This window comes from the organism of the source record quoted next (genome assembly GCF_019968955.1).
Source record: "MAG: Porospora cf. gigantea A chromosome Unknown PgA_NODE_236_length_27129_cov_369.137, whole genome shotgun sequence".
NCBI lineage: Eukaryota > Apicomplexa > Conoidasida > Eugregarinorida > Porosporidae > Porospora > Porospora cf. gigantea A.
The window spans coordinates 1-27129 of record NW_027151525.1 but is presented as its reverse complement, the minus strand read 5'-3'; the positions used below and the strand labels follow the sequence as shown (position 1 = coordinate 27129).

At 54.5% G+C, this 27129-nt stretch overlaps 17 protein-coding genes across 26 annotated transcripts; 9 read left to right on the top strand and 8 right to left on the bottom strand.

Annotated features, from left to right (window-relative positions):
- Nucleotides 1-130: 130 nt before the first annotated feature.
- On the top strand, nt 131-826 carry KVP18_001061 (uncharacterized protein; the record flags this gene model as incomplete). Its single annotated transcript, XM_067950695.1, has 2 exons — nt 131-384; nt 412-826. 2 exons carry the CDS (start codon nt 131-133, stop codon nt 824-826), a joined length of 669 nt encoding a protein of 222 aa, XP_067811240.1.
- A 314-nt stretch (nt 827-1140) lies between these two features.
- KVP18_001050 (uncharacterized protein) lies at nt 1141-2511 on the top strand (the record flags this gene model as incomplete). The annotated part of the gene is made up of 1 exon (XM_067950672.1): nt 1141-2511. The coding sequence occupies one exon, from the start codon at nt 1141-1143 to the stop codon at nt 2509-2511; it is 1371 nt and encodes a 456-aa protein (XP_067811220.1).
- Nucleotides 2512-2561: 50 nt separating this feature from the next.
- Nucleotides 2562-2786, bottom strand: KVP18_001051 (uncharacterized protein; the record flags this gene model as incomplete). The annotated part of the gene is made up of 1 exon (XM_067950673.1): nt 2562-2786. The coding sequence occupies one exon, from the start codon at nt 2784-2786 to the stop codon at nt 2562-2564; it is 225 nt and encodes a 74-aa protein (XP_067811221.1).
- Nucleotides 2787-3419: 633 nt separating this feature from the next.
- On the top strand, nt 3420-5657 carry KVP18_001060 (uncharacterized protein; the record flags this gene model as incomplete). The annotated part of the gene is made up of 1 exon (XM_067950694.1): nt 3420-5657. The coding sequence occupies one exon, from the start codon at nt 3420-3422 to the stop codon at nt 5655-5657; it is 2238 nt and encodes a 745-aa protein (XP_067811239.1).
- Nucleotides 5658-5661: 4 nt separating this feature from the next.
- On the bottom strand, nt 5662-7304 carry KVP18_001049 (uncharacterized protein; the record flags this gene model as incomplete). The annotated part of the gene is made up of 2 exons (XM_067950671.1): nt 5662-5982; nt 6024-7304. The coding sequence occupies 2 exons, from the start codon at nt 7302-7304 to the stop codon at nt 5662-5664; spliced, it is 1602 nt and encodes a 533-aa protein (XP_067811219.1).
- A 52-nt stretch (nt 7305-7356) lies between these two features.
- On the top strand, nt 7357-8445 carry KVP18_001062 (uncharacterized protein; the record flags this gene model as incomplete). The annotated part of the gene is made up of 1 exon (XM_067950696.1): nt 7357-8445. The coding sequence occupies one exon, from the start codon at nt 7357-7359 to the stop codon at nt 8443-8445; it is 1089 nt and encodes a 362-aa protein (XP_067811241.1).
- A 135-nt stretch (nt 8446-8580) lies between these two features.
- On the top strand, nt 8581-12685 carry KVP18_001059 (uncharacterized protein; the record flags this gene model as incomplete). 2 transcript variants are annotated; one of them, XM_067950692.1, is made up of 5 exons in its annotated part: nt 8581-8662; nt 8691-8975; nt 9004-12176; nt 12218-12479; nt 12548-12612. In XM_067950692.1, 5 exons carry the CDS (start codon nt 8581-8583, stop codon nt 12610-12612), a joined length of 3867 nt encoding a protein of 1288 aa, XP_067811237.1.
- On the bottom strand, nt 12678-13451 carry KVP18_005099 (uncharacterized protein; the record flags this gene model as incomplete). The annotated part of the gene is made up of 1 exon (XM_067949454.1): nt 12678-13451. One exon carries the CDS (start codon nt 13449-13451, stop codon nt 12678-12680), a length of 774 nt encoding a protein of 257 aa, XP_067811243.1.
- Nucleotides 13452-13478: 27 nt separating this feature from the next.
- Nucleotides 13479-14387, bottom strand: KVP18_001056 (uncharacterized protein; the record flags this gene model as incomplete). The annotated part of the gene is made up of 1 exon (XM_067950687.1): nt 13479-14387. The coding sequence occupies one exon, from the start codon at nt 14385-14387 to the stop codon at nt 13479-13481; it is 909 nt and encodes a 302-aa protein (XP_067811232.1).
- Nucleotides 14388-14537: 150 nt separating this feature from the next.
- On the bottom strand, nt 14538-15488 carry KVP18_001058 (uncharacterized protein; the record flags this gene model as incomplete). 2 transcript variants are annotated; one of them, XM_067950691.1, is made up of 1 exon in its annotated part: nt 14538-15488. In XM_067950691.1, the coding sequence occupies one exon, from the start codon at nt 15486-15488 to the stop codon at nt 14538-14540; it is 951 nt and encodes a 316-aa protein (XP_067811236.1). The 2 variants fall into 2 exon arrangements, with proteins under 2 accessions (XP_067811236.1, XP_067811235.1); XM_067950690.1 differs by having other exon boundaries at nt 14538-15431.
- KVP18_005100 (uncharacterized protein) lies at nt 15469-15897 on the top strand (the record flags this gene model as incomplete). The annotated part of the gene is made up of 1 exon (XM_067949455.1): nt 15469-15897. The coding sequence occupies one exon, from the start codon at nt 15469-15471 to the stop codon at nt 15895-15897; it is 429 nt and encodes a 142-aa protein (XP_067811244.1).
- A 440-nt stretch (nt 15898-16337) lies between these two features.
- Nucleotides 16338-18006, bottom strand: KVP18_001063 (uncharacterized protein; the record flags this gene model as incomplete). Its single annotated transcript, XM_067950697.1, has 2 exons — nt 16338-16846; nt 16875-18006. 2 exons carry the CDS (start codon nt 18004-18006, stop codon nt 16338-16340), a joined length of 1641 nt encoding a protein of 546 aa, XP_067811242.1.
- Nucleotides 18007-18374: 368 nt separating this feature from the next.
- Nucleotides 18375-19376, top strand: KVP18_001055 (uncharacterized protein; the record flags this gene model as incomplete). The annotated part of the gene is made up of 1 exon (XM_067950686.1): nt 18375-19376. The coding sequence occupies one exon, from the start codon at nt 18375-18377 to the stop codon at nt 19374-19376; it is 1002 nt and encodes a 333-aa protein (XP_067811231.1).
- Nucleotides 19377-19408: 32 nt separating this feature from the next.
- KVP18_001057 (uncharacterized protein) lies at nt 19409-20196 on the bottom strand (the record flags this gene model as incomplete). 2 transcript variants are annotated; one of them, XM_067950688.1, is made up of 2 exons in its annotated part: nt 19409-19651; nt 19678-20196. In XM_067950688.1, the coding sequence occupies 2 exons, from the start codon at nt 20194-20196 to the stop codon at nt 19409-19411; spliced, it is 762 nt and encodes a 253-aa protein (XP_067811233.1). The 2 variants fall into 2 exon arrangements, with proteins under 2 accessions (XP_067811233.1, XP_067811234.1); XM_067950689.1 differs by having other exon boundaries at nt 19534-20196.
- A 14-nt stretch (nt 20197-20210) lies between these two features.
- On the top strand, nt 20211-24548 carry KVP18_001053 (uncharacterized protein; the record flags this gene model as incomplete). 6 transcript variants are annotated; one of them, XM_067950675.1, is made up of 7 exons in its annotated part: nt 20352-21688; nt 21715-22011; nt 22039-22109; nt 22137-22221; nt 22250-23809; nt 23838-24242; nt 24278-24548. In XM_067950675.1, 7 exons carry the CDS (start codon nt 20352-20354, stop codon nt 24546-24548), a joined length of 4026 nt encoding a protein of 1341 aa, XP_067811223.1. The 6 variants fall into 6 exon arrangements, with proteins under 6 accessions (XP_067811225.1, XP_067811223.1, XP_067811227.1 ...); XM_067950677.1 differs by lacking the exons at nt 21715-22011; nt 22039-22109; nt 22137-22221; ... (1 more) ...; nt 23838-24242; nt 24278-24548 and having other exon boundaries at nt 20211-21692; XM_067950679.1 differs by lacking the exons at nt 20352-21688; nt 22039-22109; nt 22137-22221; ... (1 more) ...; nt 23838-24242; nt 24278-24548 and having other exon boundaries at nt 21809-22015.
- A 29-nt stretch (nt 24549-24577) lies between these two features.
- Nucleotides 24578-25434, top strand: KVP18_001054 (uncharacterized protein; the record flags this gene model as incomplete). 2 transcript variants are annotated; one of them, XM_067950682.1, is given in 3 exon segments in its annotated part: nt 24578-24727; nt 24741-24926; nt 24955-25434. In XM_067950682.1, the coding sequence occupies 3 exon segments, from the start codon at nt 24578-24580 to the stop codon at nt 25432-25434; spliced, it is 816 nt and encodes a 271-aa protein (XP_067811230.1).
- A 1475-nt stretch (nt 25435-26909) lies between these two features.
- KVP18_001052 (uncharacterized protein) lies at nt 26910-27104 on the bottom strand (the record flags this gene model as incomplete). The annotated part of the gene is made up of 1 exon (XM_067950674.1): nt 26910-27104. One exon carries the CDS (start codon nt 27102-27104, stop codon nt 26910-26912), a length of 195 nt encoding a protein of 64 aa, XP_067811222.1.
- Nucleotides 27105-27129: the final 25 nt, after the last annotated feature.

Here is a 27129-nt window from a genome sequence, read left to right as displayed (position 1 = left end):
TCTGTGCCTCGAGAGACTCATTGAAAATCCAGAATTCAGTGCGGCAATCGTTGTTTGGAGTGCAGAGAGGGCAGGGACAGCAGAGATGTACGGTATCCATTTGAGAAAGATTTTTGTATAACATCCATTAATGCTGGCAGAAGAGTCATCCCCTGCCACAGCGACGACTGCTTCCTCTCTCAACGAGATCGGCTTGAATAAATCGCCCTGCCGTGGAATCGTGGCTGTCCGAGCAGTGGCAGCAGTGTTCACGTCTGGCGTGCTGACTCACACAATGGCCACCAGCAAACCACTGAGTACCTTCTTTTACTATCTGACAGACTGGGGGTGGCTAGCGGTGACCCTGTTCTGTGTTTACAGATTCTACCTGGACGCTATTATGAGGTGAATCGCTCGGTCCCTCGAATCCAGTGTCAGGGGCTTGCTGATTCTGCCTGACAAGCCCGCAGCTATCGCCGGAGTGCTTGCGGAAGTCGCCTTCTGCTTGCAGATCATCGTAGTTGCAATGTTCTGGACAGTTATCTACCCTCAGGAGCCGTGGAGGGACGTGGCTAAGGAGCTGGTCCTCCACGGAAGCGGTCTCGTGATCATGATCGCGGACTACACCATCAGACTGACCGAATTCAGAATGGTCGGCCACAGAGTTCTGCTGGCCTTCAGCCTCTTTTATTTGACTCTCCACGTGGCTGTCGTATGGTATACCGACGAAGCCATATACCCCGCAGTAGACCTGACCACTGCTTACTCATGGGCCTTATTAGGCATTGGCCTCTCCGCGGGCATATATGTGCACAAGCTGGTAGGGACCGCAGGGCACCACAAGTAGCTCTATCTGGCGACTAATTGGCCGCGCCTGCGTGGAGACAGCCGGCAGGCCCATCGGATACTGCTACACTTGCTTTTTGGAGTGAGTGCTCAGGATGTCATCATCAGCTTTCGGAGCTTGAAATGGACCGCGACACTGTCTACCACCGAGCCAGCAGTGTCTTTGTAGAGGCGCTGTCACCAAAGGTCCGCTCTATCGATGAGGACACTAGCCCTCAGTAGTCAGCTCTGTGAACGATTTTGCTTCAACCAGTTTCAATTATAGAAAACGTACCCGGACGCATCTGATTTTCGTCATTGAAAACGGCAAAATCTATGAGAGTCAAGCAGAAATGCGGAAAGAATGCGGCGAGGTGGTTTAGAATAGCCATCAGTTCCTCTGTAGTAGAGCTCCGGGAGCACGCCCACGACAACATGCGCCAGGCAATCGACACTATTAAGGACGTTGAGTACCCGCCTGTCACCTGCCGTGATGTGGCTGTGTCCCAGCCCAATGTGCAGGTGCAGGTCGTCGTGGCGCCACTATGGTGGGACGACGAGTCCAAGGCTAGGGTGGAGGCGATGGTAGTGCAGGAGGTACTTCCGGAAGACGAAACTGACGCAGGTCTGCTGCAATGCGAGCAGATCTGGACCGGGCAGGTGACTTCCTACACATCAATCGTAAAGCTGTACTCGGGGATATCCTTGAAGAGTCTGACTCAGATCCCTTCGCTAGTTCCCCGCTTGCTGGATTCGGTCTTGTGGAAGGATCGTCTCAGGTATCGGCGGCTCGACGAGCAACACATTATCGACATTCTAGGCTGGTGCGGAGAGATTTCTTCGGGTAAGGCCATTCGAACCTTGCGGGATGACATGACGACCGAGTACCTGCAGAAATGGAACCGCTTGATACGGCACTACTCATCTGCTCGTGTGTTTATCTTCGTCGACTCGCAGGTCAATGACGGGGATGTTACTTCAGCCGTGGACGAGCTTGTTGGCGACCTAGAGTGCCAATCGGGCGAGAGGTCTGAGGGGCTGCACCTTCCGCTAGTCAACGCGAAAACCAACCATGAGAGGCCTGCCGCGGAAACCGCCGATCTGCGCGAGACCACTGAAATCCAGGTGGCCTACCTCGATAATCCCGACGAGGCGCCTCACATCAAAGGCCCGCCTACACCGGTGGCCGTGCACAGCCGAGTGGCGCCGATTGATCTGACCGATCTGTCGTCAGAGGCGGCCGCCATGCTGCTTGTTTGCTTTACTCTATTTGACTCGAGGAACACGTTACCTGTGCTAGAGAGCTCTGGTGGGCTGGCCGTGACGCAATTCGTTGGCCTTGACAAGGGGGTACTCTTGATCTCGTTCTGCAATGACCTCTCTGACGAAGCTGAGCCGCCGAAGCAGGCAATACTCCAGGCGTTCACCGAGGTGTCCGACGATGTGGAAGGGCTCGGCATATCAGCGGAGTGCGTGACCACCAAACCTGATGCGGTCATCGGTAGCTTCCTGAGGGCCGTACTGTACAACATGACCTTAGATGCGGAGGAAACTGAAAGACTGGTGAAGTCGCTGCGGGCTGGGGCGGAGGTTCTGAAGAAATACTCCAAAGACGATCTACAAAAGCAAGCCAAGTCATTCTGCGCGGATATCATGTCGCGACCAGCCCTGGATATAGCGCAGAGGGAATGGATGTATTCCGATTGAACACGTCCTGTGTAAGTCTGTAAGCGTCTGCGACATTGAGTTTCACATATTTAATGAACCAACTGAATCCCGCTTGAACTACGGTGAGTCATCAGCCCCTGCTCGAGGTCAGCCGGCAGGCCAATTCGTTGGAACTGCGACGGCTCGTCTCGGCCGAGTTCCACGGCATAACGATCTGTGACGGGATGTCGCGTTAACTTACTGCCTTCTGAGAGATACTTCTCGAAGCTCCAGAGGAGCAGAGCCCCTGTGAGGCCAAACGCCAGCTGCATCATCTGCTGTTCCCAGCCTTACCACCGCTCCGACGGTGACTCCGGCGCTTACGATAGCTCGGTTTAAAATGGCGTGTGTAGCTGTGTTCAGTTCAGTTGCCGGAGGGACTTGCAGCTGCTGTTTAAAGTACCACATGAGGTGTGCATAGACAAATTGAAAGGCCTGTGGTTGCAAGACCCAGGTTTCACCTGTGGTGTCTGGAAATACCAAATGAGAACCCCCATCTCCGACCCTTTCAGTGCAGTCCAGAAAATCGTCGCGGTCTTTGCAATCTGAGATGCAGGCACGCTCAGCGTGCTTGCCGACTGCCACGCGAACGCAGCACAAAAGAAGGCTACAAAAGCCGATAGAAACCCTGAGTGGCTCGGATAAGTGGAGTCTCACTGAGAACGAGCTGAATCCAGCTGCTCGTGATTTCCTCTATGGCACGGAAGTCGGCGCCGTTGGGGAGGGTGAGTGGAAACCAGTTAGACAAAATTACAGCGCTAGACACCAGGCTGGAGGAGGAAAGAAGGCCAAGTATCTATAATTCGCACCTCAGGAGCCCACCACGAATAGCACCGCCAGCATGTGCACCGACGTCTGCAAAGGACAGCCACAACAGGTCAGACAGCGCATTAGAATTGGTCATTTGGATGTTGCTGCCAGATGTGGAGCTTGCCCGCGCCAAGGCCTACAAGGACGCCTGTATCCTGTCCTTTCACACTCCCTTAGACGCTGGTGGTCTCTACGTAAACATGTCAAGCCTCGAGGGGTATTCTCCAGAACTGGCTCGCAGGGTGGATCAGCCCCGCCACGGCACGTCACAGGTTTATCTGGTCATACGAGACAGCCGCGCGGTGAAGCCTGTGGCCCGTCTGGAGCAGGAGCTGGAAGCGCCAGGACTGGAGGTCAAGAGTGAACCGTTTACCCCTTTTGATGTCGTGAGATCCTATCAGCTGGCTCTCTTACCCGAGGAAACCATCCTCGACCTGTCAGGAGGGCTGGACGTTATCGATAAGGAGAGCCTGAGACATCGGGTTAAGTCGGTGATTAGTTCCGTGACCGCAGAGGTAGAGGGTGAAGCTTCCATGCTGCAGACGTGGCGCGTGGAGCCTCCGTCTATCAGTTTGCACTCCCTCGATCTCTACCAAATTCCGGAGCCTCCTACTATATCCGCAAAGGACGCCCATTGCAAGATATGCGGTCGGACGTCCAACCTCTGGCTTAATCTATCCGACGGCACTGTTGGATGCGGTCGAAAGCAGCTGTTCCAGGAGGGGACGGGCTGCTTCGGTGATCTTGAAGGCGCAGCAGTGCTGCACTACGAAACTCATCCAGAAAGGCCTCTGGCGGTTAAGCTTGGGACCATTGAGGTCGCAGCGGGTTCTGTGACTGCAGACGTGTTTTCTTACGCTGAGGACGAAATGGTGACGGACCCCCATCTGGAGGCTCACCTGGCGCACTTTGGTATCAGCGCCAAAGAATTGAAAAAGACTGAGATGAACATGACCGAATGGGAATTACAGTTCAACGAGAACTTTGACTGGTCCCTCGCTACCGACTCCCAACTTTCTGAGCGCCTGGACCGCGTAGGCCTCACCAACCTAGGGAACACCTGCTACATGAACAGCGCACTGCAGCTCGTGAGCGGCGTTCTCCACCGCGAATTTCAAGAACCGTGGCCAGAGCGCGTTTGTGAGGACCCCTTCACGCTGACCTCCAGCGCGTATGTCGTTTTGAGGGCGCTGGTGACCCAGGGGCCCGCGGAAGCGTCCCGCCGAAGACACCAAGAGGCCACCAGGTTGTTGACCGAGGCTGGCCTAGCAGCTGGCGAAGGTCTGCTCGAGTCGTGGTCTGGCTGGGAATCCAGCGCCATTAGACCATTCGTGCTTCGACAGGCTGTGGGCCGCCTCCACCGCGAGTTCGGCTCACAGCGGCAGCAGGACGTAGAGGAGTTTCTGATGTACCTGTTGGCTCAGCTAGAGTCGAATCCCGGACCGATGGAGGTTTTTAAAACGGCTTTCGGCGCGGTCGTCGAGACGAAGCAGCAGAAGGACGGCAAAGTGAGACGCAGCGAATTCTCCACTCACGTTCTCCAACTGCCGTTGCCTTTTGACCGGCCTGACACCAAGAGGGCACGGCAAGACCTCGGAATTCTATCTCTGCTCTCTAGATGGGGTGAGGGCTCAGAGACCGGAGGACTACGGGAGCACTCCTCCATAAAGAAGTTCCCGCAAGTGCTACTACTGAGCATTAAAAGGTTCGCCGTCAGTGACAACTGGGTGGTTACCAAGGTGTCTGACAACATCGACGTCCCGCTGGAACTGGACCTGGAGTTCCTTAGGTCTTCGGAACCCAGCGAATACGAGGAACCTTGGGAGGACACAGTGTTCTCGCCCAACGCCGCTATTTTTGACGCCATCCTAGGCATGGGGTTTTCGGAGAACGCTGCCCAACGCGCCTGCTACTACAGTGGCAACTCCGATATCTCGTCGGCCGAGGCCTGGCTCTTCTCCAACCTGGATGATGCCCACCTAAACGATCCTCTGCCTCCTGCTGGAGTGTCCGAGGTCGAGGCCATTGCAGCTATGGGAATAGACCATCAGGTGGCTGCGGCGGCCTGGAAGAAGTTCGGGAACCTCGAGCGAGCCCTGGATTGGGCGCTGTCAGAGGGAGCTGCCTACCAGCCTCCAGTACACGAGGAGACGAGCTCGCACTATCGACTGCGTGGCTTCGTATCCCATCTCGGTCCCTCTGTCCACTGTGGTCATTACGTTGCTCATATCCAAGACCCTAGCGGCAAGTGGGTATCCTACAATGACGAAGTGGTTGGTTTCGAGAGCGAATGTCCCTTGGGTTCTGGCTGTCTGTACGCGTACGAACGGTTTTAATGGTTCACCTGGAATGACAAAGATCATGATAACGTTCTGCTGCCAGGAATACGCAGGTACACTTCCCTTTGGCGAAGTGAGAGAAGTCGGCCAGGGGTTGAGCCTCCATCAGAGCGGCGCTGCCCACCAGACTCAGAGCACCACACACAGTTTGAAAGCCGTCATACCCGCTGGTAACGAGTAGCTGTCCCTCCAGTACCACGAGTGCTCCTCTGAGAGGCTGGTGCTTGTGCAATGTGAGGCGGCTGGGAGACGATACTACTTCGGATGTCGCGATTAGCTCTTCCAGCGATTCAAGGGCAATGGCGGAAGAGGCGAAAAAAGTCTGCAGCAACATGAGAGGATGGCCAACATGAGAGGACTCACATGCATTCTGCTTAAAAAGGCGGCCAGACTGGCGACAGTCTTTCGGTCCAGTACCGATAGTGCTCCTGGTTGCATTGCAAGGATGTTATGGATATTGCGGTCAGCCGTCTCGGGCTGGGCACCCAGCATATCCACATGGCATACACTAGCTCGGCGTCTCTTTGAGACGTCAGCCACGAGAGACAGGGAGCTGCCTGCGGACTCATCGAATTCGTCCCAGATCTCATCTTGGATGATTTCCTCCACGATGTCTTCCATTGTGATGATACCGATATGCTTGTAGTGAGGGTCTCGCTCACCGTCATCGACCACGTCTCGGACTACGGCGAAATGGCTGGTGCCTTTTTTAAACTCCGACAGAAGATTATCCAGACGCGAGTCGGGATCCACCACAAGAACATTACGTGGGAAGCTCTTCATGATCCGAGTGATAGGCACATCCTCAGCAGGGTTAACCAGCAGCAGATCTTTCACATACAGGACTCCAGAAATCGGTTCTTCTTCATTAGTCATGTCGAGCACCGGCACTCTGGAGAAGCCTCGTTGTATCAGTTTTGCCGCCGTTTGCGTGTCATACACTCCTCGGGTATCCAACCCGAACACTCTGCGTAGCGGCGTCATCACTTCCACAGCGGTTAACGACGAAAATTTCAGACCTCCTTTCAGTATTTGCGCCTCAGCTCGACCGAGAACATTCAATTCCTTTTGATGGTGACCGACAAGGGCCTCCAGTTGCTTTTTCGAGTAGATTGTACCTAAGTCCTCTCCCAGAATCCAATCTAAGACCAGCGCTATTGGTTTGCATATGATGTAGAGGCAAATCTCGATGAACACCACAATAGGCATCGTGTAGTAGCCCACTATCAAGGCGTACCTACTGCACACCGCTTGTGGTATGATCTCGCCGAATACAGTAATGACGACGGTGGAGATGAGGAAACCTGTGATGCCTGACAATGCAGCGCCCATAAGGATGGAAAACGCACTGTTCACGGCGACATTTCCTACCAGCAGCGTCACTAGCAGAAGGTTGCCATCCTTCCGAACTTTTAGGATGCGGCGTGCATACTGCGCCTCCTTTTGACTGCCAGCGTGCTTGCAACGCGTTCGACCTTCCTCTGCAGCGGAGACCTCGTCGTCTTGGTCCGTTTTGGAGTCGATCAGAATTTGCAATCCCACCACATCCAACGTCATCAGTCCTAAGGTCAAGCCTGAGAAAAGGGCACTAGCCATAGCCAGTGCTACGCCACCCACGATTGTGAGCGGATCGACGCTTCCCATAAAATCCACTAATCTGGTGAACTGGTTCACCAGTGCGCGTGTGCACTCAAAAATGGTCCCTGTCGACCGTGTCTACTGGGATCCTGATAGCGGAAGCCTTCGAAACGACATTAGCTTTGTGCGGAATGACCGTTGTCGGCAGTGGATGCAGTTGCGGAAAGGCATGGCGTTCACGACGAAGGATCTCGATATCGTGCGGTTGGACTACGACGCTCTGGAGGTGAAGCGGCCATCCCGAACAGGCACTACCCGGCCAGTGTGTGGATCGCTTGTGAGTCAACTGCTTGATCGGCTAGCCGACAACAGCGCAGGCGTTGTCGAGCGTGTGACTTGTCAGAACGCTCTGGAAGAGTGGGTATTCAAACACTGTCTGTCCGAGATGAGACCCTTTGACCCCGAAGAGATATCTCCCCATGACAAAGCTTCCAGAGTGGTCTCTTGGTTGAGGGTCGAAATGAATACGCTTCACGCTGTGAAGCAGGAAACTCCCGATGAATCTCCAGCCTTTTTCGCAGGCCAGTTGCTGGCGAAAGCAGGAAACTCCGCATCTCGGAAATTGCTTGGTCTCCCTCCGGCAATGCACACCACTCCGAGACACTACCAGGTGCTGAGACCCAGTGCCACCGATGTGCCGCCGAAGGAGATGAAGGCAGTTCGGACCCGGTGTCTACGGCTTCTCGAAGCCCAAGGCTTGGAGGCTCGGTCGACACAGGACATAGCATATGATTACAAGAGTCGCAGGCGACTCCAAACGGCGTTCCCAAGGCGGGACATAGAAACGCTTGTGGCTCGAATGGAGGCCAGATTGCAGGGTCTGTCCATCTCCTCATCATCCGTGTACTCCTCAGACTCAAGTCCCTCGACGGAGACACGCTCAGTTTCGCCAGCCACAGAATCTTCAGAGCCCAGAGAATCCGGAGGGGGGGCGACGGCGTCAGCGCGATCAGAGACGTCTTTAGAGAGTGAGGTTCCAGAGCCGCAGTTCTCTATTTTCCCCCCACTCGAAGAGCGGCTGGCGTTCAAAGGTGTCAAGAAGGTATGTGACCTACGCAACTACCGGCTGCAGGACACTGGCGAGCTGTCCCTACAGCACGCACTACACGAGAAGTACGTTGAATGGCTGCATGTGGTGACCGACTGAACTGTGTCTGTGGTGCAGCGGGTCCCGCGCTTGCAGCATGCTTGCCCGATCCCTGAGCCCTCACAGGGTCTTTCGAAGCGTGCTTTCATGTGAAGCACCAAGGGTGAGTCGGGGCAAAAATACGTAATTCCTCACATGTTCGATAGCCTCTCGGACAGCCAGCAGGCATCACTGCTATTCTCCTACAATCTCAGGCAGAGGATACAGACCAAAAAGGGTGCAGGCCACTGGGCTAGTTTACGCAGGCTCAGATCTGGCCAGCAAGACGTATGCGAGCCCGTTCTCGCTTAAGAGGCCATCAGAGGCGCGGCGAGGCATATGGAAGAAGACTCCAGACCTGCTTGGCGCGTTCAGTGACGAGTCGTTGAGGACACAACCCTATGCTGGTATGCGGAATCTCGGCTCGACGTGTTACCTGAACGTGTTTATCCAGGCACTCTTCCTCAACTACGATTTCCGAAGAGCTGTTTTGTCATCGGAGCGGACTCAGCACCCTTCACTGCTGAACGCGGTTCGCTATCTATTCGGTCGTAGGGCACTGGGCACGTGCTCACGCAGTTCTCCACTCAGGTTGGTTAGCAGTGGTGGACCCTTCTGAGGTTGCGCGCTGCCTTAAACTAGACTTGCGGTCACCAGAGGACGCGGCCGACCTCGGTACGCATTTCTTTCAGCAGCTGAAGGAGGACCTGCATAGTGCTGGACAGCTGGCCTCGTTCGTTGAGAACTACTTATCAGGGGCCTATAGAGCTGACTCCACTTGCACGCGGTGCCAATCAACTGTATCTTCAACTGAGAACTTCTCCAGATTGGATGTTGCCCTCCCAGACCAGACGACGCTATACGCAGTAGAAGTGGGTCTGCAGACTATCCTGGTGGAGGACGAGGAATGTCACATGTTCTGTCAGAGTTGTCAATGCGAGACCGGCTTCAAGCGAAGCGTCAACTTCTCCCAGCTCCCGACGTACCTCAACGTCCATCTTGATCGCACGGGCAACGGGGGAAAGGTCCATACAGAGGTGGATCATCCACTGGTCCTGGACCTTCGAGATATGGTCTGGCCCGACACGACATACTTTGATGGCGCGGACCTCGTCACGCTCGACACGGAGAACCATGCCCTGTATGAACTGGTTGGCGTGCTGGAGCACCAGGGTACACTGGGCGGCCACTACGTGTGCTTTCTTAAAGACTTGGCTTATGGTGTTGGCCGTGAGCAGAAAGCCATTTCTGCTCCAGTCATGGTCCGAAGGCAAGTATCATCCGACGACGACGAGTTCGAGCTGGATGCCACGTTGGAAGAGGACCACACGGATACGAACCAGGATGACGACGAAGACGACGATCCCGTGTTGCACCCTCTCCACGATCACAGCACGATGGACATTCCCTTGGAGGTGCCCTTCGGCTTAGAGTACCTCCACGTCCGTCATATGGAGGAGTCGGTAATTCCAGACGAACTACGACGACGGATGGAGGAGCTCGTTACGCAAGAGCTGCAGAGCGGCAATGACCTCAACGGCTTAGGACTCGAGTCCCTTTGTCAAGTGGAGGCCGTGGCGCAGGATAGCAAACTCTGTCACTTGCTCTCGCAGTGCTTCATTGCTCCGGATGGCCGATCAGTCTCAATACGCGGTCGCAGAGGGCGGAAGCCGCGGGCAATTAAACAACTCGAGGACGTGCTCCGGATGATCGTAGTGAAGAACCCTGCAGCTGAGAAACTCCGAGACGCTTCTAGGAAGCGTGGGCGTCCTCGGAAGCTGGACGTCCACGACGAGGAGACTGTTGTCCTGAACCCGCCAACGGACCGAGGTCCAGTTTACCGGACCGGCCAGTATATGCAGTTTGCAGCCATGCCGCCTGACGCAGCTATGGTAGACGTTCACCAAAAACACAAGGATCTGGCATCACGCGAGGACCGGCTCATGTACAAAGACCCTCTCAGCGTCATGACCTCTGGCTACATGCCCATGGGCGACCTCTCAAGTCCACTGATGGTTCCAGGCATGCAAACCTTGCAAGGCATACAAGGCATGCAGGGAATGCAGGGAATGCAGGGAATGCAGGGTATGCAAGGCATGCAGGGTATGCAAGGCATGCAAAGTATGCAAGGCATGCAAAGCATGCAAGGCATGCAAGGCATGCAAGGTATGCAAGGTATGCAAGGCATGCAAAGCATGCAAGGCATGCAGGGAATGCAAGGCATGCAGGGGGGCTACAGCAACAGCATCGTCGACTCCAACCCGCCTCAAGACGACCACATTGCTGGGCGCGGCTCCTTTCCGTTCATGATGCGACCGAACATGCCGCTCTCGTGGCCACCCGTAATCCAGCCGAGCAGAGGCTACGGCCAGCAGAACATGAGCTATCCACGCGCCGTTATGGGTGACCCCCTCTCTGGTGGCATGACGCTGAGTAACGGATCCATAAGTAGTTCAGTGGGATCCATGGGCCACAGCATGAGTAACCCGGTAAGCGACGTGAATCCAAGCGCTCCCGTTAACAATGGAATGGGGTCTATGTCCAACTTAAGCGAAATGCCGGAGTCCCTGGAAACGTACCAAACGTCGCCGTTCGCGTTTGACGGGTCCTTCTCTGATGACACCTCGTTCTGGCACTCCCATGCGGGCCTTAAAGGAGGCAACCCCTTCTCCGCCACTGACGACGACAACCCAGCGAAGAGAAGCAAGCTCGGCCATGAGGTTCGCCCTCGCCGTGGATCGACGCGGCCTGCAGGGTGGTACCAGGAAGTCAATGAGGAGGGTCTGCCAAGTCCACCGAAGAAGGAGGAACCCCGCAAAGCCACGCTGAGTCCAGAGGAGGATCGGGAGCATTACCGATGGGTCAAATTCGACGACGAGTCTGTGGAGCAACTCAGCATGCTGACCGTCAACACTGTTACCTCAGGCTCGGCTTACCCTAACAGCTTTAGCCTAGAGGACCCGCTGGTAATCGAAACGCCTGACATGTTAGGTCGGCTTCAAACGAATGCGGGTTACATGCTACTATACAAGCGGGTAAGCTGGAACCCAGTTTTAGGTTGCGAGATCGCGAGCGACGTCCAAGCACATGTAAACCTTCATAGCCAGTCTGGATTTGAGCTTCGTGCTGGGCAGTATCGTGACGTGGTCCGTACCTTCGTGGGGAATCGGAAGGCCAGCGCGGACGCGTTATACAAGGAGTTAGACAGTCAGTTTCAGCGACTGGAGAGCCTGAAGGCATCGGTATATGTAGCAGAAGATGAAGGGCCACTCTTGAGTCAGATCCTTTCGAACCTCTCATGGGTGCCCACCGACTTCCTTGAATCTTGGTTCCATGGAATGGACGCGCCAAGCCTCACCCAACTCTTCGAGGACGAGAACCCCAGTTTGGAGGTCACCGTAAAGCGCGACGCATCTCAACCCAACGTGGCCATCCCCGTCAAGAACGGCTCCTGCATGCTTCCCACCGACGTTCTCGACTCCCCGTACGTCCCCAAATGTCCGTCTGAGATTTACTATGGTCACGTGCTCTGTCGGCACCATGCTGAGCCGCCAGACGAGGTGCAGGGCGTCTTCGAAGGCAGGGGCGGAATCGATCCCTTCGCTGTTTGGTTCGGCAACTGTAAGCTTGTCCCTTCTGACATGCTGCCGCGACTGGGCAAGCCAGCAGTGCGCAGCGCCGCCATAGGAAACCTGTTGTGCATACAATGTGCGGAGGGGATTGCGGATTTGGTGGACGTTGTGTATGAGCAGGTAAGTGCTATGTGCTGAGTCTGTCGTTCATCGTTTTTCAGCGGGACTGCATTGTCACAATGTTAAAGTATTCCCGGTCAACGGAGGAGTTCCCACAAGAGAAAGCCCTGCTGGTGTCTCGCAAGTGGCTGGCGGGTATGGACGAGCGCTTCTCGCCACGAGGACGGACGAAGCGAAATAATCCTGAGGGCACGTATGACGTCTTCACTGCTGTTGAAGACGTTAAAAAGTTGTACTCGAAGGTGACAGCACAGGGAGTTCCCGAGAGATGGACAGCCCGAAAGTGCTGTGAACACACAGAAAGTGAGTCACTACAGGGGGATGCCACATCATTCGTTTCAGCCGACCGAGCGTGGGTTCGCGTTCCGCAGTCCGCCCTGATGTCGCTGGCCGAGCTAGAACACAGGAAGCACGCGCTCCTACACGAGGCGCTTAGTCTACCTGCACCGCGGGTGCAGCTGGACGTGGAGGAGTGTGAAGAATCGCAATGTTGCTCTCGTGTTATTTAACTTGGTTTCTGCGACGACGAGGGCCTGCTCGTGGGCCCTCTGTAGGCATAGGCGCTGCTTCCTCGGCCTGCAGGCTCTCTGTAGGCATAGGCGATGCTTCCTCATCTGCAGGCGTGACAACGTGCTTCGCTTCACTTGTCACAGATTCTTCAGCTGTGTCACTCTCGTCTTCAGCAGCCTCCTTTATTGTCTGGAGACGCAAGTTCATCTCCTTTTCAAGCGGAGTGAACTGACGGCGGCGTCTCGCCATCAGTAGCACTTTTTCTTCCTTCAGTATGAACAGGGTAACCTCCACCAGAAGACAACCAAAGGACATGATCAGACCCAACAGCAAGCGGGGCATCAGCGCTGTCACTCCACAGTAGTAACTCCCATAAAACCCTACCAGGAAGGTTAAAAAGAGGCCGGTTGTAAAGTTGACGGCCAGACCCATACTGTTGCCAAAGTGTTGCCCTTCAGACTGGCAGTGCGGCACTGATGACAGGTCTTTCACAAGTCGCTGGTATTTCTTCTCTTCGCCGTGCATACGCAATAACTCGACATCGGACAATCCAGCGAGGGATTCCGTCGAGTTAGGGCGGCTGCGGTGGACCACGACACAGTTCTTCAGACACTGCACGTCTCGACCTGTGGTCTCGCACCATTGCATGGCCAGGTCGAGGTCGACACACTGCTGCCCTCTCACTGTAGCAATCTTCAGCTTCGCTTGAGCGCCATCAATAGCAACCTGTAGTTCTGGAGCGATGGCGATCCAAACCGTCGACATGGCGAATTCTACCATTGTTAGCACACATCACGAGTACGAACTCCTAAGGTCTCGAAATAGCTGCTGGTCTTCAGGGCTGAGGTTCTGAGGCAGCGGATGCAGCCGCCTGAGCAAGTAGTCGAGTAGTGCGGACGGCCGGTGCTTGCGAGCCTGGACAAACGTGAGCTCGTCGATGCGGCTTCCGTGGCTGTCGTTGACGACTGTTACCAGCCTGTAGTCAGTAGTGCCCACAGTGCCGCCTTCAATACGCTCAGTGGTTCGGAGGGGAGTTAGTTCGTGGTTTGTGAGGTACCAAGATTCGCCAAAGGAGTCCTCAGTTAGATCTTCAAAGAGGTTACACGTTATTTCCGACCGTTTACAGACGGCCAGAGGACTGTCCTCAGCGAATCCGGACGGGGACGCTGTCGGGATAACGACGTCAGCCGGTATCTCCGCGAAGCCTTCATGGGTAGCCTCCGAGAGGTCGTCAGGTTGGATGCTTCGACGACCTCCTTCCACGCCGAAAACAGGTAACTCCATGAGCTTCTCGGCCCAAAAGTCGGCTCCCATAGGCGCGACCATGTGCAGCCGTCGCGACTGAAGCAGCGGGCTCAGCTTCTCGTCAGCGGCGACACTAGGTCTTCCGCCCTCGACGCCAAACACGGGTGCACCTTCCTCGTTCTCCATGCCTGGCAGTGGTGGGGACGCGCATTTGCGCGTTGCATCGCGGACTCGGCACACGGGTATGGCTTCTATGTGATCCACGTCGCCACGTGTCATGTACTCGCGTCGGAGCCGGAGCATTTTCCTGTGAAGTTCGCGTCCGGCATTGATGTTGCTTACAGGCTCCCACGACTCCTCTGCCTCCGGGCAGCTGCTGTCTTTGACCCAGAGAACCTTGAATTCTTCCCTCCCAGCATTCACTTGAAAGTCCACCACGTCACACACAAGGTACATTTTGTTTTATTATTACGCGGTGTTCTGCACGACTACAAGGTTCTGTTTCATTCGTGTGGCTTTGTTCTTGAGGATCTCAATGGCCTTGGGAAAAAGCTTGTCAGGGGAAATGCACCCTGAAGACTCAACGGAGACTGTGTCTGCTCAACCTTAATACTCACAGATAAAGAAGTCCTTCTGCTTCTCCAGCACGACCTGCTCCGGGAACCGCTCAAAGCAGAGACGACATGTTGTGCAGCTTCGCGCGTCTGACACGACAGCTTCATCGCGTCGCAGCTTGAACACCTTCATAGGGCAGCTGCTCACTAGGTCCTGCGCATCAGCCCCCTTTATCGGTCCCTTGGGGAAGCTAAAGATGGGTAGCAGCCGGTAGCAGGCGGTAGCCACAGGAGTCCACTTGGCGTGGGTACGGCCTACACCCTTTTCTACGAACAACTTCGCATCAATCTCCTGTCCCGGTCGCAGCTTGGTAATGAGCAGGTCAGGAACAGCAACCCTCGGCGGGTCGGCTTTGAACTTAGCCTTCTGCTCTTTGCTCATGGGGGTCCACTTGAGGTCTTTAGCATAGACAGGCATAGAGTGCCACTTCGGGTCCAATGACTCGGGTGTGCATGCGACCTTCAGTTCGAAACACGTACAGTTCTTCTCACTGAGCTCCTCATCGCTCTGTCGCTCTTCAAACTTTTCCGGGTCGAGTATGATCGGCACTAGACCGATCCTATGCGCCAACACCTCGTCCTGAATGACTCCAGTGTTCTGATACATGTGAACAGTTTCAATGGCCATCGAGGGTACCTCAGCCAGCAGTATGCGTCTGAAGCCGTTGGCGAAGGACGAATCCAGACCTGACATGTCGAAGAGAAGCTCCTCGGAATCGCACTTGGTTACTTTGATCTTGAAGTTCTCCTTGAAGTAGTCAACACTAAAAGAATCGTCGATTCCCTGGGATACCCTGCTTCCTCCGTAACCCCAGTCCTCGACGTCGCGTGGTCCCTCCTCACCACAAAGCAGATGAGTCTTGCGTCTTGCAATATCTCTTGTCATGAACAAAATTCGGATTTTACACTTTGACAGAATGTCGATGCTCTCCTCTATCAACATCGGCCGAGTTGTGCACGCCCCTCTCTCTAGGCTGTACTCAAAGGCGGTGCACGACCACTTTGAGCATCCGAGAAACGTCGGTTCTTTTGCCTCCGACGAAACCGGCGTTGGCACTTCCGTAGTGGGCAAGGCTGCGTGCGGGGACGTGATCAAACTACAAGTTAAGGTGGACGACGATATTATAAAGGACGTCAAATTTAAGGCCTTCGGCTGCGGATCCGCAATTGCCAGCTCTAGCTACGCCTCTGAGATGATTAAGGGGCAGAGCGTGGAAGAGGCTCTGAAGATCAGCAATACCATGATCGCAAAAGACTTGTCCTTACCGCCGGTGAAGCTCCACTGCTCCATGCTGGCGGAGGATGCGATCAAGAAAGCCCTCGCAGACTACAAACGAAAGCGGGCGACTTAATTTTAGACTAGGATTAGATTTGTCCATAGTCCTGACTTTGATTTGCAGCGTAAATGCTGCCGGTGTGTGTGAATAGAAACGCTTCACCGAGTAAATGCAACCAACATTGATTTGATGTGCAGCCGTATAAATGGAACATGAACACATGATCCCCTAAGACACTGGGGGCTCTGGTTCTGGCGCTTGTGGGTTGATCGAACCCGCAAGCTGCGGGGCTGTGTCCGTGTCATAAGCGACCCACCTCTCTGCCGGTTCACGGAGAGGAACCCGACCACGAGCAAAAAGAATAACATCGCCGCATGCGCAGGATTCGAGAAGTTGATTTCGGGCGTAGTAGACACGCCACCAATGTCCGACTGTAGCGGGTTGCTGGCGGTCGCTTGCGCGCTGCGCAGCATGCGCTGGACGAACTCACAGATACAATTCATCAGAAATCGAATTTAGTCACATGCGAAGGGATCGAGGCCACGCTCTAGACATTCAGCGAGTAGAGCATCTGCGAGGCGCTGGGAAGATCTAAGGAGCTGCAAGTTAACAAATGTCTCGAGCGTCCGGGAGTAAGGGCCTCCATAGACGTGCCGTGCAGGCAGCAGCTTGCACGCAGTGTCTTTCCTAACGGGGCAGCTGGGTGCCTCGGCATCCTCGCGTACCTCAACCTGTGTCTTTGTCAGTTTGGGAAGACTCCTGTTCAGGGTTGGTGAGCTCTCTGATATTCTGCGAGCCTGCTCGTATTCTGGAGTCTCCGTGAGGGTGCTGGCGAGTCCGGCGAATCCGATCCGCTCAGTCCTGCGAAGCCGCTGCTGAGTCTGTAAGGCGAACCCGCCTGACATTAGAGGCGTTTTGCGCGCTTCCTCAATGGCGGAGTCCACATCGTGGCCCGATCGCACTGACTTGAACGGCGCTGCCTGCAGCAGCTCTAGCGAGTTGGGGAGCGCCACACAGGTAGGGTCTGCGTGCTGATGTCGCCTGTGACTCACTTGTAGGGTTGCTTAGAACCCACTTCATGTCGGCTCCATCCAGCTGAGCGAAGATTTGCTCCTTGACCAGTCCTCGGCGGGCGGCGTCGGCCTCCACGCCGTAGTTGTCAACCTGGTCGGTGTAAAAAGAAGCTGGCAAGCAGAGCCACAGGCTGGTGTCGAAGACGACAACCTCAGGGAAAAACGCAGACAGCATAATGTAAACGCCAGAGAATTGAATGGGGGCCAGCAGTCGAATCAGGGGTGTAGAGCACACTGATGACACGAATAGAGGGTTCTCGTGGATGTCTCTAAGAGCGTGATCCAGAATATCAGTATAAGATGAAGTGGAAGATTCCGATTCAAACTGTTTTAGATACTGCGCCGGGTTCACTGCCTGACATGCGCGAAGGAGAGGCCTGAGGTGCTCTGGCCTCAACATCTGTCCAGCGCGCAGGGTCGCGGCCTCCGATTCGTTGCCATGCCCCAGAAGCACCCACACCGCAGCTAGTTCACGAAGCAGATCACCCGTGACTCCCGCTATGGCCGTTTCGTGCACCAGCCGAACCCACTGGGCAGCAATCACAGGAAAGGGCCTCTTGCCAATGATGGCTGTGGCCACCATACTAGCGAACGGCGACGCGTGTGGACTTACGGCTGGCTTGTCACGCTCTCGAGGCTCGCTCGTCAACTCCTCAGGGGCCTTGCAGTTGTTGTGGACTGGATCCCAGACGTTCATCATGCAGTTCCACGAGACGCGGTTTGAGACTAGGCGGCGCTCTGTGGCGTTCAGCCGCTCCAGACGACGCCACTTATCACAAAGGTCACACTGTACCCACATTTCACTCTCCTGGTGGTTGCCATTTTGGGCGGCTGGAAAACGTGGATCTCTGGAAGGGGGTAATAGCTGTGGCGCTTCAGGGACCGAGATGTCTTCTAATGGTAGCTGGATGGAGGCTTCTGTGACTGCAGAGCCTTGTGACTCTGAATGGGAAACATTGGGATGGAGGTCTTTATATTCGATGTTCCGATCCTTCAAACGGCCCTTCTCCTCTTTAAAAACCCTTAGGGGAGGCTTCTCTTCCTTCGCAGCACAGAAGCTGTGACTCCAGTCCCACTCGTTCAGCGAGCAACTGTCAAAGATGCTTTTCATATCTTATAAAGGTTCACGAATCTCCACAGAACCTACGTCCAGCGTTTCCAATCCAGGCGTGCTTCCTGGTCCTTTGTAACTCCAGGCAACTGTCTCCATTTTTTGCACTCCACGCAGCGCATCCAGGTCGCTCTTCCGCGCGGCATCTCGTATTTCAATATTTCTGAATGTCCTCACACCATTCAAAGGACAAAGAAACCGCTGGCGAGCAGGAGGTGCTGTTTCGTGCAGTGAAGTTCTCGTCTTCTGTATGGCGTTGGAAGCAAGAACCGAAAGTTTTTAACAAGCACATCAAGCCCCAGTCTTTCTAATTCAGAAGTACTAAACTTAACTCTTCAGCAGCCAATCTCAGAGAATTTTTCTAAATCATGAAACTACTTTCAGCCACGCTATATTGCACAGTAGGCCTAGGAGCTAAGTGCGTTCCGGCAGCCTTCCCGTTGCCCAGCCCTCGCATGCGAGCAGATGCCAACGTCGACGACATTTGGGTTGCTGCTGCCAATTTCAATTGTGGATCCAATGCTGTGGTTTCGAGGTATGTAGCGTTGGATCAATCAAATCCGCCCCAGATTGAGTTAGCTTGTGTAGATAGAGCGCAACTCGCGCTTAGCGGAGAAGGCTTGTGCCACAGAGGTTGCCCTACCAATCCCGCCAACTGGGAGAACCATCAGGAGCTTCGCACTCAAAGATGCAGCGGCCCCGGCTGGCTGGAGGTTGCAGCCGTGAACGCTGTGCCGGTAGAGAACAGTGTTGACGAGCAGTCACAACTCCAATGTGTGAGTCCCTTGATGATGAGAGATGTGGTAGCACTGAATGATGTACAACCTGGAACGGAGGCTCTGAGCCTAATTCAGGAGACCTTGAACCAGAAAGCCTGCACGACGCTAGGCTGGCGCTCCCTATCCCGAGCTGGAACGGACCTCTTGGTTGTCGAGGTAGGCTGCTTTGCCGATCGTGGGCTGAATACTATTTTTCGGGGAACATGTGACCGTGCAAGCTGCGACGTGTCCTGGTTCAAAGCCGACGAGCCGGAATTCTCGTGCGGGTCGGCCTTTGGATTCCAAACATTCAGGCGATCGCACCTCCTGCAGATCTTCCGAGAAAATGCTGGTGCGGAATGCGTTGCCGCATTGCTGGCCAAGGACTCTGCTTCCATCGATAGGAGCTGTGTGCTTCCGACCACCACTAGCAGCACCACGTCGACGTCAACCACAGCCGCTACTCCCAGACGCCTAGTGAACCACGGCTTGATTTGGGGCCTTTCCATTGCTGGTGCGACGGGCTTCCTTGTGATAGTGGCCGTGTTATTCGGGTTGTATGCCAAGAACAAACGGCAGCGACCCAGTGAACCGACGGAAGAGGCGTCTTAGCATTTGGGTGTGAAATTCAATGTGAATCTACTCTACTTTATCACCTGACTGAACTCATTCACCGCTTGTTGTAAAGCGAGAGTATATGTGTTGAGGGCCTCGACGATATCGTTGTCAGCCATCTCGCGCGTTCGCGACTCTAAGTTTAAGGCTGCCTTCATCTCCTGCCGGACCTCATCAAGTCTCTGCTCGAACTCGTGTCTCTCCTCCTTGTCACGGGCCACAAGGCGTTCCACTCGACAACTGAAAGCTGCAATCTGAGCGTCAACGGTTTTCTGTATGACGCCTTCCAATGGCACACCTTCTCCCTTGCCAGTCCCGACATCAGGTCGTTCTCGAATCTCTTAACACGCGTGTCGAATTTATCCCCGACGGAAACGCCGTCTTCCACAATCCCAGCCAATCGACCTTTAAGGTCCTTGATTTGAGTCTGCACATCCCGAACCAATTCCGTTTTCAACGAGGAGACGTCAACTTTTTCGGTTTCGCGCTCTAGGAGCACCAGCCTGTTTTGGATCCGTTCTGCTGGTTCCTGCATCCGAGTCTTCTGATCATCTAGCAGAGCAACCAATTCGTGTTTGAAGGCGCTCAGCTGCCTCTCAACATCCAACACAAGCTCCTTCACCGTCCTCGATCGGGCTGCCATCTCCTCGTTGATACGGTCCTCGAAACAGTCCAGGGCATCCTGAAAGGCTTGCAGCTTCTTTTGCTCTACCTCCCGCTTAGACAGGCGCTGGTGGCTCTCTTGTTGCAAGACGCGCTCGAAATCGTGAAGCTTCTCCTTTACTAGGTCAAGTTTCGAGCGAGTGTTCTCCGACATATATTTTGCCGGTCATGCGACTCGCAAGCCTCCTCTCGTTGCAAGGTCTCCTCGCGACCAGCCTCCCGTCCCATGCAGAGTCCAGTGATGGTCGCTTGTTGGACCTTCTGTTTCAATCCATCGTCTTCGAAGATGCAGACCGGTTTGTGTGGCTGATGGATGTTGTGAACCCAGGAGGTCGGCACGCGTATCTCACGACGCAAAGCCTGCTCTCTTACGGAGGCTGTCACTTGGGAACGTTTCTTGCAAGTCGGGAGAGTTTCCCGCGACTACGGTATTTCCTGGAGACGCTGCTCGACTATGGAGCGGACTTCGAGACGCCAGACTACCACGGGCGCACTCCCCTGGCATTGGCCATCGAAAACGGGAACCTTCGGTTCGTGCGACTGCTGGCTTCATACTTTCCACGGCGAAAGAAGCTTATTGATTACTGGACAGAGCGAGAAATCCGACAGGAGGACGCCAGGTTGGAGTCTCTGGTGGGATTTGACATGATAACGCCCCCTGCTCTACCCCACAGGGTATGGCTAACTCGGCAATCCACCATGACACGGATCGGACCGTGGAAAGTGCTTGGCGAGGCGACTGAGTACAGAGAAAACCTCAAGTGGGTCATCACGGAAAACCCTCTTCCTGATCCGACACTAACAGGTTGGTTCTCCCTGATTAACCACTGCGAAGATCCGTGGAATTGCCCGTTGAATGTGGCCTTGCGACACCGTAACCTCCCGCTCGTGGATTATCTAGCGGGCCAAGGAGCTCGTCCCGTGGAACCTGAACCAGACACGGGGCTGACCCCGGTTGCGCAGGCCGCCGAACTGGGAGACATCGAAGTCGCCAGCCGGGTGCTAAACCTAGGTATGAGTTGCTTTCAATCAGGCGACGGCTCGAGATTGCCCCTTTCCTTTGCAATCCGCAGCCAAAACCAGTCCATCACATACCTTCTGTTGCACCATCCTTCGTGTCAGCTAAACCCTCCAGATCTCAATCCCATGCAGGTAACGGAGGATTTCTACGCCATGATTACCTGGCTGGGCAGACGTCTGACCAGAAACCAGATCCACTCGTACCTTCTGATGGCCAAGGATGCGATATCCCCCGCTTGCTTCGGGAACCGGAACCTGATTCACACACTTTTCTACTTGGGAGATTTGAAGCTGCTCTACTGGGCGCTTCCACTGGCACGTGATCTGGGGTGCGACGTTCATGCGCGGCTCCCGAACGACGGGGACAGCATTTTGGGGCACTTCATCAACCAGCCGTTAGATAAACCTTTCGAGTTGGACATAGTCCAGTGGCTTCTGAAGGAACCACAGCTCCATACAGACCGCCATGCTTTGTTCACGCTAATGGACGGGAGGCCTCCCTACAGTCTGCCTTGGAAGCACCGATTCCGTGAGATGTTGTTCTGGGAGCCTTCAACCGACTGGCTCGCCTTTCGAGAACGCGACATGCAGTCAGCGGATTTGCTCCCGCAGACTGTGCTCGGTCGGTAGGGCCGTACAGACTCTCACACAGATTGTCGACCAAGGAATGGCTCCAGCGGTCGCCTGGGACAGCGACAGGCGGGGGAGTACACCAGCAGGAGCTGCACCACCTGGAGCGGTTTCGAATGTTCGACATCTACTCGCAGGTTTTCAACAGGCAGGAGCGGCTTATGCACGAGCAGAAAACAGTACGGGACCCCGACGTCTATGACCCTGTGAGAGAGGAGCAGCACTGGTTTCCGGCGTCCGTAGAGCACCATCTTCGCACAGGTTCTGAGGTGCGCTCGCGGTTGCTGCAAGACCCCTCCAGGGCCCCTGTGGATGTAGAGTGAGGTCAGGGATTCGTTGTAACGAGCGCTGCTGTGCCTCTGGAAATGGTGAAGGAAACGGTGGCGTTCCTGCATGACTCGATCACCAACTTCGCATGTGGGTCTTGAGAGTTTCATATTACAGACAATCGAGACCACCCCATGCTTACGTACATAGCGAAGGTCTACCCGGAGCTTCTGGAGGGCTGGCTCTGCAGATTTATAATTCTGTGGGTAGCGTGCCGTCCTCCTCATCAGATCTCGCGACGCTATGGCTCGATTCGAGTTCGTTCTCGACATAATTCTAGAACAGCCCTTTCCTGGCTATTCTCTTCGCTGCCCCAAGATACACTTTCAGGATGAGATGCATCCCGATCCTGACAGGGACTATTTCCTGCGTGAAAGTCTACAAGAGGATTTGGAGCCGTTATTGACTCGCGTTGTTCGGCTGCTGGCCAACGCCAGAGGGGAGTGGGGTATGATCACACCTCGAGACAGCTACTACCAATCTGTGCTGATCAAGCTCATGGCTGCCGTCGTGACCACGTCGGAAGACATCAAACTCACCCAGGAGCTGGTTGGCACCCTCGAGTGGGACGCGCACACCCAGACGAAAGCAGTGGACCTGCGCTTCGAGGCGAGACGTCGTCCTTTCCGCGTCCATATGCAGAATGATGTCTATGAAGCTCTGTCTATGACAGAGCATCGTCGTGCTAAGCTGGAGCCCCTCAAGGAAATCCTTCGTGAACACATAGTGTTCTGGTTCCCTCGACTCCAGCGGTACTTCCAGCCTGAACCGTTTTGGAGGATCATTGACCAGAATACCCGTGCAGTCCAACGCCTACTGCCCAAGCACGAAATATATAGGATGCGCTCCGCTTTCTACGAGAGCAAGAACAGACTTCTGTCGTTGTTCTTCAGTCCGCGCGGGATCCACGTTGATAGACGCCTCCCAGCCACTGACTACCTCGTCGCTTTTCTCGTGGTGGTTGTGACTGTGACCATGGTCCTCGTGGTGAGCTTTTTCGTGCGTCGCATGGAGAGACCACACATCGACGCCGCGCGTCTGATACCTGAACCCGTGTTCAATCGCGTCACGCTGCTCAGGAGCCTTCGGAAGCAGTTCCAAGGCGATGTCACTCACTATTTCCGCTTCGACCGAGGTCCTCGCTTGATTACGCGGATGTACATGCGCTTCCGAATCCTCGGGTGCGGGGTAACAGTGTGTTACTTAGTCTATCTGGCGCGTTATCTCGAGACCATGTTCTTCCTCTTCCTCGTGGCGTCTACAATTGCTTACCGTACAATCTGGGCAACGACGATGACGCCAGATGCGAAGCAGCTGATACTGCCGGTGTTCCTGCGAAAGGTGAACCCCATGGACGACCCTCCACCAGGAGACGATACTCTCGGCGAGTTCCGCGAGCATATACGCGACACGCAGATGGTACACGTTGAGCACTACAGGTTCTGGCTGGCAGTGTACTCCACTCTGGCCGGCCTTCTGGGCGTGGTTCCTTTGCTTTATCGAGCGACCTACAAGACCTACTTGGAATTCTATCAGTCCAGAGAGGCGTTGGATTTCGTCACAACCTTTTGGGTGGTCAATCTCCTCTTCGAACTTGTTTACCGAATCGAGTTGGTACTCCACTTCTACGATACGCTGAAGATTGCCATGTTCGCTTGCATGAACTCGGACTGCGAGGAGAAGAGTTTGAGACTGTTTCTCATGGAGTTTCCCTTTCTGGAGCCCTACCTCGCAGGCGTTGGACCTATGGATCACGCCGACGCCAGTGTTGGCCACTTCCTTCGGTTGATGTGAGCGTTGCGGGGTCTTCGAAATCAGGCACGAGCTGCAGCAGGAGTGGTTGCAACGACGAAGTCTGTACAGGTTGCCCTTCGACGCATTGCTCGTAACGTCCACGTTCACAGCAATGACGCTCGGCCTTTTCACGGTCACAGGTCTACACCCCTGCAAGGGGGATTTCCTGTTTCTGTTGACAACCTGGAGCTTCTTGCTGTTTGTCGGGCTGGCGGTGCCTATGGCGAAGTTGCACCGCGTATTGGACTACATGTTCAAACTGATGATGGTCTACATGGACTTGGTGCAGCAAGTGGACACATTCGAGCACGACTTCTTCGTTATGTCCCACTTTCGCCACGGTCGAGGATCACAGCAAAAGCTGCTGCCTGAAGATCTGCAGCTGCGCTTCATGAACATGGACGGCGGTGAGCTCGGTATACTGGCCGTGTTCGTGATGCATCTTTGCGTGTATCTCGTGGCAGGTTTAGAACTGTTTGGGTGGAGGTGAAAACACGGAAATCGATGGCGAAGCTGATCGAGGTCATCCTCAACGACAGACTAGGAAAGAAGGTGAGAGTGAAATGCAACTCTGACGACACCGTCGGAGATCTGAAAAAGCTAGCTGCGGCACAGCTGGGCTCCCCTGCTGATCGACTTGTTATAAAAAAATGGTACACCGTGTACAAGGACCACATACGACTGGACGACTACGAGATCCATGACGGAATGTCCATGGAGCTTTATTACTTGTAGTGCATGCATTAATACAAAAATCGAAATCCATGGGTAACCGCAGCTCCGTAAATCAACCTTGCGCTGCCGGCCTAGGTTTCGCCACCACTCTCGACCTTCTCCTGCAGGACTTTGTAACACGCTTCGTGGACGTCTGCCAGTTCCACCAGTGTTATGATCCACTCAACGCTACATCTCCTGTAAGACGTCTAGCTCCGCTCTGTGAGCCAGGCGTACCTATTTTTAGTGCGACAGCTGCCTTGTGATGATCCAGATTCGTTGAGGGACGCCCTAGAGGCGGCTAAAGCCTACGAGGATCGGACCCAGTGTCGTAGGGCCATATGTGCCTTCCAACAAGCTGAAACCCTGGTTGACGATGAGGGCCAAGACGGCAGTATCGTGAGCAGTTTGATGCCTGTTCACGCAGCGATGCTTCATTAAACTAGCCATTGGGGAGCTCTACGTGAAGCTTAATCTACTGGATTGCGCCCTCTTGGCTTTCCAGCAGGCGGACGAGTTGAATCCTGGGAACCTAGGCATCCTGTACCGAATTGGAAACATACTGAAACGGCTGGACCGGAACAATGAGGCGGAAGACAGCTTTCGTCGGTGCCTTGAGAAGGAACCTAACCACGTGGAGTCCCTTTTTGATCTCTCCTGCGTGTTCCTCGCCCAGAATAGACTCTACGACGCGGAGGAGAAACTCGTCCATCTGCTATCACTAAGGCCACAACTGCAACCCGCTGCAGAAAGCCTAGCTCAGATATACGACACCTCCGGCAGACACTGGATGGCGTTGGACTTGTTAACACGGCATATACCCCCGGGCAGCCGGGATCACCGGATGAAGGCAAGGATAGAAAAGCTCAGAAGGCGATGCGGAGCACGTCATGAGCAGTTAGTGTAGGCCAATGTGCCTAATTGTCACTCGCTGAAGATCCTTCTAGGAAAGTAGAAGGCATTGCTTGCCGGTGTATAACTTTGCAAAACATTGTGGATTGGATTAGGGTAGACGGAAATCCAAGTGATTAGGAAACGGAAAGGGGAGACGGAAATCCAACTGATTAGGGGAGACGGAAATCCAACTGATTAGGGGAGAGTTTTCCGTGAGACACCAGGTGTGAAAATGAAGTAGACCTTTCAATTGGTGTGGAGTCGAAGGTGTCAACGTGTGGATATGCTCATGTAAATGAGGTCGAGACAACACAACAAAGGATACGTGTCTACTCATGATTCGTGGGACAAAACGGATGGCTACACACGAATTAAATTAGATATTACATACTTACCTTGCCTATGAGAACGGGGGCTCCGGTATCCTCGTCTCCTCTGTGGAGCGGCGCATTGCACTCAGTGGCCTGTAATACAGGGTGGGCTCACGCTTCGTGGGACCCAATGGCACAGTTTTTACCGAAAGGCCAGACGTTCGCGTCTCGGCCAACAAAATATTTCCTATCGCTATCTAGAGAACCTCGTACAATCGGATCTATCTCGGCTGGCCAGAGCAATCCGAGATTCGCTTAACTCGGTATTTATGATAAAACGCTGCATAATGATGAGACCACCAAAATTGTCGCCTCGTGGGTGTGCTCCTCTGTTCTCGACGCTGATAGTGCTCCCATCCACGACGGAGAGACCCAAGAGACCGACGCCCAGAGCCATGTCGCGAATGACACAGAGACAGCAACAGCTGCGTCTGGACATCAAGGAAGTCCAGCTTTCGCCTAGCAAGCGAAGACCGATTCAATTTATTGCAAGGCCGAAGATTTATCAGACAGATACTTCAAAGCGAACACCTCGTACAACGCCGCAGCCAACGCCGCAGCCAACTACGCAGTTGTCGGATGCGGCGAAAGCCCTGGTCTTTGGGGTAACCCTAGGATTAGGGTATGTCGCGGAAAAGTCCTACCGCAAGCACCTCTTATCTTGGACTATGCAAGACCTCATCGCCTGTTTAGTGGCTATCTTCATGCTAAGGTGCACGTTGAGAATGACTACCATGGCCAAAATGTTCATCACTGCGCTGGTGGGCGCGGTGATAGGAGTTGGGATATCGATGCTGCAGCGGCAGCGACGACCCCCTCGCTGAGCTCTAGGCACTGCAACAATCCTGGCCTCCAAAGAAGGGCCGCCAGTATCTGGTAAGCTAAGCTGATCTGCAACAATCCTGGCCTCCAAAGAAGGGCCGCCAGTTTCTGGTAAGATAACAGTGACCAGAGGATGGATTAGCAAAATACTCGGAAGTCCGACTTCGTTTGAATGAACAAAATGAACGTGCACCAATTGGGTGTGAACTGTAATATCATCTACTCACAAATCCCCCCCAATAGCGACACAACTACCCATGCGTTTAAGCTCCCGCTCCACAGTTTCCAAGCACAACTACAACCGACGACCACGATGGCCTGCCTTTCTCCTAGTAGAGTCCGAAGGAATGGGTGTGACGTCCTCGATGCGTCCAATCTTCACGCCTGACCTCGCGAGGGCACGAAGTGCGGCCTGGCCGCCAGGTCCGTGAGACTTGGTTCCGGTGCCTCCAGTGGCCCGAAGCTTGATGTGCAGCGCGGTGATGCCCATGTCCTTGCACCTCTGAGCGACGTCC